At 37.0% G+C, this 15,035-nt stretch overlaps 1 protein-coding gene and 1 long non-coding RNA gene across 5 annotated transcripts in view; both read right to left on the reverse strand.

Moving 5' to 3' along the window:
- LOC131550953 (ADP-ribosylhydrolase ARH1-like) overlaps window positions 1-15,035 on the reverse strand; it is a 190,827-nt gene that overhangs the window by 85,334 nt on the left and 90,458 nt on the right. For all 4 annotated transcript variants that reach the window (XM_058793493.1, XM_058793495.1, XM_058793492.1 and 1 more), the window contains 2 exons: window positions 11,602-11,710; window positions 11,387-11,485 (listed from right to left, as the gene is read on the reverse strand). In XM_058793493.1, coding sequence (XP_058649476.1) covers window positions 11,387-11,485; window positions 11,602-11,710 — 208 coding nt within the window. The remainder of the gene's footprint in view (window positions 1-11,386; window positions 11,486-11,601; window positions 11,711-15,035) is intronic.
- Window positions 7,791-11,374, reverse strand: LOC131550955 (uncharacterized). Its single transcript, XR_009273674.1, has 3 exons — window positions 9,064-11,374; window positions 8,848-8,886; window positions 7,791-7,864 (listed from the first exon to the last, which is right to left on the reverse strand). It is a non-coding gene; the product is annotated as an uncharacterized LOC131550955 (long non-coding RNA).

Genomic DNA, 15,035 nt, shown 5'->3' on the forward strand with positions numbered 1-15,035 from the left:
TACATTTACAATTTAATACAACACCAGGTTGGTCAAAGTGCTTCACAGTATCACAGCTAATTTACATAAAAACAACCATAATCACAAATGACAACACACATTACATAACAACATAAACACATTTCAAATAACTAAACCTGCTCTACAACAGCTCCTCATTAGTTTTTAAAAGATGTGCTTTTAACATAGCCTTAAAGACCGATAATGAATTAACAGATCTAATAGTAAGAGGAAGGTTATTCCACAGTTTTGGACCGGCTCGAGAAAAAGCTCCATCTCCCCTGTGTTTATATTTTGTCCTAGTCACACAAAGGAGGTGTTGATTTTCAGACCTCAAAGATCTCAAAGGAGTATAGACTGCAACCATGCTTGACACATACCTAAATTGCTAAATTGTGAAGGGCCTTAAAAACAAAAATAAGTATCCTATAAATAATTTTAAGCCTTACTGGCAGCCAATTGAGTGACGCAAGTAATGGAGTAACCGATTCATGTTTTTTTGCAGATTTAATCATTCTAGCCGCTGCGTTCTGAATTCTCTGTAGGCGCCCCACTGCACCACAATCAACTCCAAAATAAAGGGAGTTACAATAATCCATTCTAGTGAAAACGGTAGCCGTAATGGCTTTCTCCAAATCGGTAGTGGATAGAAAAGGTTTCGCTTTCACTAACAAACGCAAATGAAAAAAACAGGATTTCACAACCGTGTTTATTTGCCTGTCCATCTTTAATTCACTATCCAAAACAAAACCCAAGTCCTTCACATGGGTTTTAATCGAGGCTGCCAAATGTGTTGAATTTAAACACTGAATTACTTCTTGATTTTTGGGGCCAAAAACAATAACCTCAGTTTTATCTTCATTAAGCATCAAAACATTTGCAGTCATCCAGGCCTTTACCTCCTGTAAACAAGCTACCAACACCTTTATAGAATCTGGGTTTGACTCTCTTACGGGTAGATAAATCTGAGTATCATCTGCATAGCAGTGAAATGATACTTTGTGTTTGCGAAAAATAGCCCTAAAGGTAGCATATATAGAGAAAACAGCAACGGCGCCAAAATTGACCCTTGTGGAATTCCCCAGGGAAGATGTAGTCTTGAAGAATTACAGTTCCCAATTTTCACTGAAAAAGACCTATCCGTAAGATAAGATTCAAACCATTTCAGCACAGTACCTTTTAGGCCACCCCAATGTTCAAGGCGCTCCATTAAAATCCTATGATCTACCATATCGAATGCCGCACTAAGATCAAGCAGAATTAAAATAACACTATCCCCATTGTCTATTGATAAATAAATGTAATTTAGCACTTTAACCAACACTGTCTCAGTACTATGGCCAGATTTAAAACCGGACTGAAAAGGCTCACATATTGCATTGAAGGTAATATAATATTGTAATTGTTTAAAGACCAATTTCTCTAGTATCTTGGCTAGAAAAGGTAGATTTGAAATAGGTCTATAATTATTAATGTCCTCCACAGCCAAATTGGGCCTTTTTAAAAGTGGGAGAACTGTGGCATGCTTAAAACCAGCTGGACAGATGCCCTGACCGAGAGTTATTAATTAGATTCAGCACAGTAGTCCCAACACTCTCAATAACCTGTTTGAAAAGGCAAGGAGACATAGCATCGTCTTTTGATGAAGAAGGTTTAAGATGCTTCACAGTGTCCACCAAAACCGGAAACGTAATAGGATGGAATTTTGTCCATTCTGTACAGCAGGCAGAAGCCAGATCACCAGACGGAACTATTAGCGATTTTGGTATCTTGAAATGTAAATCGACAATTTTCCTATTAAAAAAATTAAGAAATTCTTCACACTTAGTAGTGGAAGAATCAAGATACCTAGGCTGCACAGGATTTATGGCTGCATTTAAAACTTTGAACAAAATTTTAGTGTTGGACATTTTGCGATATCACATCAGAGTAATATTTATTTTTAGCCCATCTAGCAGTCTTCTGAAACGTCAATAAAGACTCTCTAAAGATGTCATAATAGACCTGCAATTTATGTTTTTTCCATCTTCTCTCAGCTTGACGAACCTTTTGTCTAAGTATCCGTACAGAATCATTTACCCATGGCTGATATTTGCCTTTACATGTTTTAACTTTAAGAGGAGCAACACATTCCAAAATTTCAGCACAAACAGCATTAAACTGATTAACCTGTTCATCTACACTTAAATTCCTCAAAGCCTCTTCAAATAGAGTAGTTTCACAATGATTTCTGTATAATGAGGCAAACTCTCCACTAGTCACGGAATTAATTCTTCTAGACCATATTTTTTCAGGTACAATCACTCTCAAGTTCTTATCAAAACAGACATTAAAAAACACTGGCTTATGGTCAGAAAAAAACACCTCATCAATCACAGCATTCTGAATTTGCAGGTTAAAAGATAAAATTAAGTCTAATGTATGTCCCAAATTATGAGTTGGTCCTTTAACCCATTGTGTCAAATCAAAAGAGTTAATCACATTTAACAGTTCTCTAGACATCACATCCTGCCCACAGCACAAGTGTACATTAAAATCGCCTAAAATTAAAAAGCGATCATATTGTGTAGCCAGTTTACTAATAAAATCAGCAAATTCGTTTATAAAGTCCTTGTTTGGCTTAGGAGGGCGATACACAAGTGCAACCAGCACAGGCTTAGTCAGTGTATTATAAAAAGACATCAACTCAAAGCTATTATAGAGTTCAGGCGATATTGTCCGACAACCGATGTCCTTTTTAAAAATAGACAACAAACCTCCACCTCGCCCAGTTAATCTAGGCGAGTTAAAAAATGAGTAGCCCTGTGGTAGCAATTCCGTCATCGAAGACAGGTCTCCTACCTTTAGCCAGGTTTCGGACAAAAACAGACAGTCCAGCTTGTTGTTCATAATAAAATCATTCAGAATAAAATATTTATTTCCAACGGATCGTACGTTAAGCAGCGCCATACGTATCGTACTATCCTCTCTCACCAAGAGCCGCTCACAGCGAAGAGGGCGAAGATTCCGTGAAACGATGCCTCTCGGGGCCAGCTTGCCCGCCTAACAGAGACTGCCAGGCAAAACCGGGTAAATCCAGCCATGCTTGTCCACCGTGACTCGTCGGTTGATTATTCGACTGATCCCGGTGACATCAAGCGAGTGACATGGGCGGAACACGGCTCGTAGATCACTACCCCCCAAGGCCCGCTTTAATTTTACGATCAGGCCTCCTCGTTTTCCTCTTTTCCTCGCTTGTCGTCTCCGAACGTCAAGAGAAGAGTGGCACAGGTGCACAGGTATATTCCTCAAAAGGTATCGCGGGAGAGAGCCAAATCCTTTAAACTCATTTTTAAAAGCGTCCACTGTCGCTCTAATTGTTAAAAGCTGAGGTCGATCGTAGATAAACAATGAAAATACTTGTTGAGTGAGGCAGGAAGTCAAAAGGACGAACAAAACAAAGACATACAGAGCAGGTAGACGGCACACCATGTACACCGGCGCCATCTTGTTCTGCGCAAGTCTTTGACTTAAAGCGCAGAAAGTGTAAGTAAATGATTAATAAACTACTTAAATGTACATTTATAAATCTTATTATTTAGACACATCATAATAATTGTTCAGTGTGTTAATAAATGCTTTAACACATATTCCTGCTGTAATTCATGATTAAAACAGGTAATTATAAAACATTTAGTAGTTGCTATTTACATTTGAGTTTGAATAAATGACCATCCATACAGTCTAAATTCTGGGTATCTCTAGTTCTTTGAAACCACAATAATGGGGAAGACTGCTGACTTGGCAATGATCCAGAAGACAAACATTGACACCCTCCACAAAGAGGGTAAGTCACAGAAGGTCATTACTGAAAGGTGTGGCTGTTTACAGAGTGCTGTATCAAAGCATATTAAATGCAAAGTTGACTGGAAGGAAGAATTTGGGTAGGAAAAGGTGCACAAGCAACAGGGATGACCGCAAGCTTGAGAATACAGTCAAGCAAAGCCGATTCAATCACTTGTGAGAGCTTCACAAGGAGAGAACTGAAGCTGGAGTCAGTGCATCAAGAGTCACCACGCTCAGACGTCTTCGGGAAAAGGGCTACCAAGCCACTTCTGAACCAGAGACAATGTCAGAAGCGTCTTACCTGGGCTGTGGAGAAAAATAACTGGACTGTTGCTCAGTGGTCCAAAGTCCTCTTTTCAGATGAAAGTAAATTTTACATTTAATTTGGAAATCAAGGTCCCAGAGTCTGAAGGAAGAGTGGAGAGGCACAGAATCCATGTTGCTTGAAGTCCAGTGTGAAGTTTCCACAGTCTGTGATGATTTGGGCTGCCATGTCATCTGCTGGTGTTGGTCCACTGTGTTTTCTGATGTCCACAGTCAACGCAGCCATCTACCAGGAAATTTTAGAGCACTTCATGCTTCCTTCTGTTGACAAGCTTTATGGAGATGCTGATTTCATTTTCCAGCAGGACTTGGCACCTGCCCACACTGCCAAAGGTACCAAAAGCTGGTTCAATGACGATAGTGTTACTGTGCTTAATTGGCCAGCAAACTCGCCTGACCTGAACCCCATAGAGAATCTATGGGGTATTGTCAAGAGGAAGATGAGAGACACCAGACCCAACAATGCAGATGAGCTGAAGGCCACTATCAGCGCCACAGACTGATCGACTCCATGCCACACCGCATTGCTGCAGTAATTCAGGCAAAAGGAGCCCCAACTAAGTATTGAGTGCTGTACATGCTCATACTTTTCATTTTCATACTTTTCAGTTGGCCAAGATTTCTAAAAATCCTTTCTTTGTATTGGACTTAAGTAATATTCTAATATTTTGATATACTGATTTTTGACTTTCATGAGCTGTAAGCTCTAATCATCAAAATTAAAAGAAATAAACATTTGAAATATATCAGTCTGTGTGTAATGAATGAATATAATATACAAGTTTCACTTTTTGAATGGAATTAGTGAAATAAAGCAATTTTTTGATGATATTCTAATTATATGACCAGCACCTGTATTTCTCATGTCTCTGTGTTAAGTATTTGCTGAGTTACAGTTCATTTTAGTGACATGTTTCAAAAGCAGTTCGCGGAGACGGAGAAGACAGAAAGCGCACCCTGTTTGTTTTCTTTATTCTTCAAAAGCACAAAGTTTAGTTGTTATTATGAGTGTATACAAATAAAGGTAGACCCCTTACAGATTCAAATGGTGTATTGCTCTTATCTGTACGATCAAAAATGGCAGAGTAATTCAAGCTCATTTCGGCCTTATCAGGAAAATCTGCCTCAAAACACATATATGCGTTTGTCGACCCCAGAGGGTTAACTGACAATTCCACATAATTTGGATAGCGAGCTATCAATCGTTGTAATATGTCACACAAGTTAGGGGACGTCTCTGAGTGCATTTCGATAGCATTCTGTAACAGGTCTGAAAGAGATTGGTCTGTATATATATATATATATATATATATATATATATAGAGGTTGGTTACAGAAAATGATATGAATAGAAACAGATATGAAAAAAAAGCATTCAAAGCAAAAATATAGTTACAAAATGTAGTGATTCGTAAAACTGTAACAATACGTTCAGAGAAGGAATATAGACTGCAAGATGAAACAGATATGCAAAAGACAACGGAAGCATTAAAAAATATATAGACGGATTACAGAAAATTATATCAATAAAAACATATGAAAAAAAGATAAAAAAGCATTCAAAGCAAGAATATAGTTACAAAATGTAGCGATTTGTTAAACTGTAACAATACATTCAGAGAAGGAAAATAGTTATAAAATTTAACGATTCATAAAACTGTAGCAATACATTCAGAACAGGAAAATAGTTATAAAATTTAACGATTCATAAAACTGTAGCAATACATTTAGAACAGGAAAATAGTTATAAAATCTAATGTTTCATAAAACTGTAGCAATACATTCAGAGCAGAAATACAGACTGCAAGATAAAACAGGTATGCAAAAGATGGCGGAAGCATTAAAAATATATAGACTGATTACAGAAAATTATATAAATAAAAACAGATATGAAAAAAACATAAAAATCATTCAAAGCAAGAATATAGTTACAAAATGTAGCGATTCGTAAAACTGTAACAATACATTCAGAGAAGGAAAATAGTTATAAAATTTAACGATTCATAAAACTGTAGCAATACATTCAGAGCAGAAATATAGACTGCAAGATAAAACAGATATGCAAAAGACGACAGAAGAATTAAAAAATATATAAACTGATTACAGAAAATGATATCAATAAAAACATGAAAAAAAGATAAAGAGCATTCAAAGCAAGAATATAGTTACAAAATGTAACGATTCGTAAAACTGTAACAATACATTCAGAGAAGGAAAATAGTTATAAAATCTAATGTTTCATAAAACTGTAGCAATACATTCAGAGCAGAAATATAGACTGCAAGATAAAACAGATGTGCAAAAGACGACGGAAGCATAAAATAAAATATAGAGACTGATTAAGGAAAATGATATCAATAAAAACAGATATGAAGACTGATTACGGCGTATTGAAAGACAGAAAATGATTTCGATAAAAACAGGTATGCAGACTGATTACAGAGTTTTGAAAGACAGAAAATGATATCGATACAAACAGACACATAGACTGATTACAGAAGTATTAAAAATAGAGAGGCTGGTTACAGAGCATCCTCTATCGTTGCTGCAAACAACCGTTAATTGAACAAAGCAGCGTGACTATTAATCTTCGCTCATGAAGTTGTTGCTGCAAAACGTCGTGAACTGACATGAAATTTTCAAATATTCGTGTTTGCATGCAACGCATACGATTATCGGTCGCCTGATGTAAATTACCTCATCGTTCATGAAACCTCGCATCCATTCGATTATGAAGATCGCTGAAGAAGGCGGTCTGCCTAGCTAGAAAATTGTTATGCTGTTCGTTCAGCTTGTTAACCAACTCTTCACGCAACGCATCAAATCTCTCATTAACAAAATCACGCATCAGATTTACGCTCTCATTCTGCATGACACTTTGTTATTAAATATGAAACACACACACACACATCTCAAATTATGTAACATCATTGGTTCTGTCGGGGTCTGACCATCTATCTGAAAAAGAATAAACGGAGGTTAAACGTCGTCAAGACTTTAAAGCTGCATGAAAATTTTAAATAATTAATAAACCTAGAGAATAAACCCCAACGATTTTCTTTGGTAAATAAATATGATATGAATACCTTGAATTATCTCAGGCTCGGTAAAACTGACAGATCTGTGGGGTTCTGATGAACTATCTGTATAGAGGTTAAAGTCACATAAATACATTCAACAAAAATAAATAAATAAATAAAATAAAATTGGCACCAGATGTCACCATAGTTTCTATTTAAAAAATAAAATAAAACAAATAGAATAAAAAATAAATAAATAAAAAAACAAGTACAGATTTTAGCCACCAGATGTCGCCATAGTTTCTATTAAAAAAAAAAAAAAGCACTACCAATTTTTAACCACCAGATGGATCCAAAGTAACATAAGGTTTCTGCCGCATTTAAATATAAAAATATAACTATCTATTCAGCTTATGTAAAATATTAACTTTTATTATTATTATTATTATTATAACCGTTTTGAAGATCTATGCAATGAAATGTTCAAGTATTACAGACGACCACACAACTATAAAATATTAAAAAATAAAACTTACCATCGCATAATTCTTCTTTTTCTCCCCTTTATGAAGGATTAACTAAAGCGACAAATCTTTTCTTTTTCCTCAGAGGGCTGCGACTGTTCTTGTTGTTAGAGCCACACGGTCTGGCCTGATCTTCACATTCGTCGATTTCCTGAGTGAGATCAATAAACTCTAAAAGAATAAAAATAAAAATTAATCGAATTAATAAATTGCTCAACATCCATGCTGCTACAACTTAAACATAACCACTCATAGTCTGACCACGTGATCGGCGCACCACGTGGTAGCTCGCGCTCATGGCAGAGTCCTGCACGGGTCCTGTTTGATAAACCCGCACCCGCCCCGCACCCGCAGTAGTTAACCAAATACCCGACCCGTTATCCGACAGCAACACTAATTTAATTCCGAACCCGACCCGACCCGTTTGACATAAAAACCGCGACCCGAACCGCACCCGCATTAAATCTACATAAGGCAGACAAAACACCTTTATTTTATTTTTAATGTAACAAGCAATTAACAAGTCATTCTGAGTTAATGCGTTAATATTTTAATAATAAATAATAATAAATTTAATAATAACATTTAACACACGCAGCCCAACAAGTTAACACAGAGAGAGAGAAAGCACCATTCAACGTGTAAACAATATAAAACTATTGCGGACTAAAGCTTTTATTCAAACTGTGAATAGATTAACTACAGAAAAGCGAGCAAAGAGCGCTCCCTTTAATGTAATCACTAGACCTACAGCTGTCAATCAATGTCAATACAGCTGTCGATTGGCTACAGTGCTCAGTGTTTGCAAATCCCGCTGTAGAAGCCCGGTCTTCAGACAGAGCGCGCGAACACAAGCACGGGACAATTTGAAAGGAGCTGCCTATCAGCGTGTACTGGATTAAGTCGAAATAGTCTTGGTTATAATTGTACCCGCAACCCGCCCGTGCCTGTCACAGTCCGACCCGCACCTGCACCCGCACCGCACCGCACCCGACACGTCAATATTATTCCACCCGTTACGTCAATTTTTGCGGTTCACCCGTCGGGTACCCGCCCGCGTGCAGGAATTTGGCTCATGGTCGTACTCCCACATAAAACAAGATAACGGCCAATCCGTCAAAATAAAAGTAAAAAAGATTAAAATAATTGTTTACCGTTTTGGAGTTGTTGATGTTCACCGATCAGTTCAGCCGCTGCAAAGAAAACAAATAATCTTAATTGGATTTATAAAAAAATTCTACATAACCACTCATAGTTTGACCACGTATTCGGCACGCAGTGTGGTAGCTCACACGCCTCCATGCAGGACTACCGTGCAAAACAAGATAACATCGATTCCAACCAAAAAAAAGTTTAAAATAATTATTTACCGTTTTGGTGTTGTTGATCGATCAGATGTGCAGAAACTACAAAATAAAATGTTTTCTGGTGTAAAATATTTAAAAACATTCAGCTTATATAAAAAAATCAGGAAAAAAAGACTAAAAAAAGACATCAATCTGGCTAAAAACACTTTGTTCCCCATTTGATTCCCCTATAATAGGAAAACTGTTAAAGATAGTTTATATCAATTGAGATAAGGTTGAGAATAAACAAGTTCTAATCATATATTTCATTCTAAGCTTTTAAAGGGAATTACTCACCGTTATGTTCTATGATGATAGTAAGAAAAACCGCTATCTTTCTCCAAATCGCGAAAAGGAAGTGGGACGGCCCCGCAACACGCTCGCTCTTAAATCACTCGCAGGGGTGGGCGTTTACAACACCTTGGCGGTCCGCCTTCGACTTCTAATGGTATCGTTTAAATAACAGTATATTATATTTTAAGGTAAAATAATGTATTAAAGGTAAAGAAATTAGCTAACAATTTTTTATTTTTTATTTTTTTTAAATATTTTTTTGTTTTTCAACAGTTTAAACAAACATTTATCGTGAGGTTGTAGTTTCATCAATAACCAGCAGGGAGCACTCAAACACCACATTATAACTCATTACAAAACATCTGCTAGAGTGATATACAGTGACAAACGGCTTTGTTCCGAGAAAGAAAACAGTCACGCATATGTCGCGCTGTTATTTGTTTTGATTCATCGGATAAAAAGTGTTCTCCCAGGGTCTAAACACAACTACTAAATCGATGGGGCGTCTGAAATTATCACCATGACTAATTACTAGCACATGTGAAAAACATAGTATTCTGTTTACATAAACAGAACCCTAAGTCTGTGAAAATCAGGATGGCCGTGTCTAATTAGAAATATTTATTTCGTTACGGATAGAACCGAAACAGACGCCTAGAACTGTTATTTAAACAAACTTCTTAAAACAAACCATAAAATTACGGTTGCATCTGTATAAACAGACCAACAATGCCGATCCAGTTAGGCGAAACTGAATTTCTGAAAGGGTATGAAATAAGCAAAACATTGTGAAATAAACATAACCAACATTAAATTCGTAGAATAAAGGTTGATTAGATGTAGATAATTAAAAAAGTTTTGAATCCGTCCGAGATTAGATACGTTATCAAAACGAGCATCTAACTGCGTCACAGCGTCTTAGCCAACGGAGCCATTGCGTCGTTGTAAAGCTATCGAAATGTTACTATTTTTAGTTTAAAAACATTCAATTGTGAAGAGGATGAATAAAATACAAACTATTAAACAATCGTTTGATGCAAAATAAGTTAAAATATAAATACTTATTAGGGAAACATTTAAACATTAAAGTATACAAATAATTAGAATGTTTGCAAAGCTTTCTCTCTCCCACAACGGCCAGAAATGACGGGAGCACGTCACACACAAACAAACAAACACGCTCACACACAAACACACACACGAGCATGCTCGCGCTTGCGGAGGGTGAGAGCACCTTTTCCAGCTTAAACTAAATACAAATTTTGTAAACCTCACATTCGAAGAATGGTCAATTATTTTTATACAACCAACAGAATATATGCGTGTCTTAAAACGGTTCTGTTAAAAAAAATTGCTTATTTATTCTGATTTTGTCCTTAAATACAATATCTTTTTCATACATCTCCCACAGAGAGAGAGAGAGAGAGAGAGAGAGAGAGGGGGAAAGAGAGCGCGCGCGCGCCTCAGAACGCAACCTGATTTGTGCGCCGTAGATGGGAGGGGCGCTCGCTCACCACACAGATGTTCCCATGAGAAAGTTTCAAAACGGACCATAAAATCTTCAAAAACATTACTTTACAGCTCATTTATGGTTTTTCCACCGATGGACACCTACAAACATCATAGCTCAGCCCGGATGACGCCGGAATTTCACGCTTCTCTGATTTCCGCATCTGAAACTCATTATGAGATCAAAGGTCACATATGGTTATCATTAATATTATTATGAGGTCACAAAGGTCAAAGTAATTAATCAAACTTGACACATGTCGGCGGCTATCACTACTATTTGTTTCAGAGCAAACAGTTTTGGCTGAGGGCAAAGTTTCATAACTTTACATTTTTATATAACTTTAATGCTTTCACTGTGGTGCCTTTGTACTCTTGATTTAATTGCTTAACAACTTTTTAATGGCTGTTGTCGTTTATTAAATATTATTAAATAATATTTTACATAAATAAAAGTAATGGGAAGCAGCCTCTCTGTTAGTGATGGTGATTTGGGTTAGATGGTTACTCATGTTATCAAAAGTTACAACATGTTGTTACATACCTAGAATACTTGAAGGTCCTGGCTTCCTTCCTTCCATGTCCTTCATTCCCTCCATATATCGGAAAGCAACCTCATGCAGTAGCTCCTCGCCTGCTTTTCCTGCAAGATAATGACAGCTCAAAATATTTGTTTCATTTCAGAAAAATCAGTATCATAATTCTGTTAAATAAAATTCAGTGCTGCTCAATCCAAACCCACCAACTGGATGGACCAACCTGTTGCTAGAGCCTCAGCGGTTGCCAAGTGAAGCACTGTGTCATCACTAACTGGCCAATCAGGAAGCTCCACAGAGATGTTTTTCAGTCCCCCTAGCTCTTGCAGTTCCTAGTATATTATAATAGATTAGGGTGATTTCACAATAACTCAGTTTAAAATGGTGGTCTACAGTTTCCTGCTGACGTAACTACATCAATAAATAACTGTAAAGAACCACTATTGATGACGTCTGATTTGTGCAGACTGTGTGTGTTACATTTCAAGACTGGACTACTGCAGTTCTCTACTGGCAGGTCTTTCAAACAGTGTAACACACGCCTCCTGATTTTACTCCACTTGCTCCCAGTTGTGGCCAGAATCAAATTTAAGGTTTTGATGTTGGCTTTCAGGACTACCACGGGAACAGCTCCTCACTACCTTAATCCACTACTACAAATGTATTGTGTTAAACAGCACATTCCAAGGCTCGGTTTTATGGCGGGACCCCTTTCTGACCACAACAGTGGACAAAAGCTTGCTACATTTTGATTGGATCATGTGGACTACCACAAACAAACTGTCCAATACCATTAGATAGAGATGCTATGACAATGTGCTTCTTAGAGGGAAAGAAGACGACCTCTGGTATCAAGCCTGAGAAGGACAGGACTTCTCCTCGGTTCACGTGCAGCTTATGCTCTTCACACATCTAGAGTCTAATTCCTATGGTTTTGGCTTGTGACCGCCATAAAAATTCCTAAGGATCTACGGATGCAGCAGCAGTGGGTGAAACAAAGAGAGATCACAAAGATCCATCCAAATCCATTCATAAATATAGCTGCAAGCAGTAATTACAGGGCCAAGCACTACAGAAGCAAGCATCAGACCAACTGCAGAAATGAGTAATTGAAGCCATTTTAGGATGATTTTAGTCAAAACGGCTGAAAAATCATAAATACAACCTCTAGTAATATGATTTATTGACTTATGTTTGACCAATAGGAGATGCTGTTATCAAATCGATGTGGTATGTTCTGTGTGAGTTGACAATGGCATACACAAAGTTTGGTGTCAATAAGCATTGCAGAGATACAGACGGAAGTGTCATTTTGGCATCATGCCTCAAATTTGTTGCTGTGACATGCGAAAATGGTTTTGTCTATCAACACAAAACCCATAACTTTTTGTGAGCATCATCTCATGATGATATGATTCGATTTTGGTGAAAATCAGACAAACGGTCTAGGAGGAGTTCGAAAAAGTAGTTTTTAAAAGAAAGTCAAAATGCCGGACAGGAAATTTGGCTGACTATGGCAACATTGGTATCACTGTTCTCAGCATGACCCAAGGAATCTATTAATACCAGTCTCATTACAATAGGGAGAAATTCACAGAAAGCTATTAGCATTTATTTGAAAGTTTGGTTACACTTTATATTAGGTGGCCTTACCTACTATGTACTTACATCAAAAAAATAAGTACAATGTACTTATTGTGGTCATATTGTATTGCAAAACACTTTTGCTGTTATTGAGGTGGGATATGGGTAAGGTTAGGGACAGGTTTGGTGGTATGGGTAGGTTTAAGGGTGGGTTAAGGTGTAAGGGATGGGTTGACAGTGTAATTATAAATGTAATTACAGAAATTAATTACAGATGTAAGTACATATAGGTATTTTTTTACAATATAAGTACAATGTAAAAACATGTATGTACACAATAAGCGCATTGTATCAAATGTTTAATTTAAATGTATGTACATAGTAGTTAAGGCCACCTAATATAAAGTGGGACCGAAATTTCATTATAACTTTTGACCACAATGTGGCACTGTCTCAAAACTTTATGAGTACATTCAGGTCATGGTCTCGATGGTACATACAAAGTTTTGTAATAGTACACCAAAGTAATCGTAAAATATAGCATTTTATATCATAATACTCTATTGTAGTCAATGGCAATTTCATGTTTTGTTCAATTATAGTGCCACCAAGAGGCACAATCCCACGCAATTTTTTTTTTTGTGTTCTTAGAGTATGCCCATACATATGTGTGCCAAATTTGGTCAAAATATCTCATTCTAATATGGAGTTATAGACATTTTTATACATGAGAAGAGAAAAAAATGACTGATGGCTGAATTTATTTGCATTTTTTTGCCACTTACTATCAAAATTTTGTTAACTGGGCATTAGCATATAGCTGGCACGCAATGTTTTCAAATTTCCTATGGTGGTTTCGTGTCGATTGGAGTAATGGTTTTTAAGATATTGGCAAATGTTTTTTAAGCGCTAAAATGCAACGTTGCACAAACCGTAAGGCAAAACCTGGCATGCTTGGGATCACTGGATTCGGCAAGGATTCAGGAGTCTAAAAAGGTGACCCCCGTGAAAATAAGTCGACCACACATACCATTATAAGCATGTGAATATTTGATTTTACCACTAGGTGGTACTGGCCTGAAACTTCTCAGACTCCTTCAGGGCATTGTGCTGATGAACCATACCAAGTTTCGTAACGATACGTCAATGCGTACCAAGTTTCGTAACGATACGTCAATGCGTTCATAAAATATAGCATTTTATTACAAAATTCAAAATGGTTGACATGGGAAAATTCGGCATGATGCATCGAATCTAAAGAGACCAGTTTTGTGATTTTTGGCCAAACCATTGAGAAGTTATAATGAAAAATAGCCATTTTTCGTATCTCCTGACCACTAGGTGGCACAGCGCCGAAACACTGCAGGCAGCCTCAAGTCATGCTTGTCATAACACACGAAGTTTGGTCTCAATACATTTACATTTAGTCATTTAGCAGACGCTTTTATCCAAAGCGACTTACTAATGAGGACAATAGAAGCAATCAAAACCAACAAAAGAGCAACAACATGCAAGTGCTATGACAAGTCTCGGTTACCCAAACGCAGTACACGCAGCAAGGTTTTTTTTTTGTTTGTTTTTTGTTTTTAAGAAAACAAGTAGATAGAATATAGAAAAAAAGAAACTTTTTCTTTTTTCTTTTTAAGAAACAAGTAGATAGAATAGAAAAAAGAAAGCTAGTGTCAGTTTTTCAAGAAAAGCTAGCAGTTAGAGAATAAATATGCAATTGATAGAGGGTCAAGTGTTTGTGTTTTTTTTAAATAAAAATAAGACAGATAGATAAAATAGAATTAGAATAGAGAGCACTAGAGGGTCAAATAAAGATGGAAGAGATGTGTTTTTAGCCGTTTCTTGAAGATGGCTAAGGATTCAGCTGCTCGGATTGAGTTGGGCAGGTCATTCCACCAGGTGGGAACAGTTAATGAAAAAGTCGGTGAAAGTGATTTTGTGCCTCTTTGGGATGGCACAATAATGCATCGTTCACTTGCAGAATGCAAGCTTCTAGAGGGCACATAGGTCTGAAGTACTGAATTTAGGTAAAGGGGTGCAGAGCCAGAGGTGGTTTTGTAGGCA

This window comes from Onychostoma macrolepis, chromosome 12 (genome assembly GCF_012432095.1).
Source record: "Onychostoma macrolepis isolate SWU-2019 chromosome 12, ASM1243209v1, whole genome shotgun sequence".
NCBI classification, from domain to species: domain Eukaryota; kingdom Metazoa; phylum Chordata; class Actinopteri; order Cypriniformes; family Cyprinidae; genus Onychostoma; species Onychostoma macrolepis.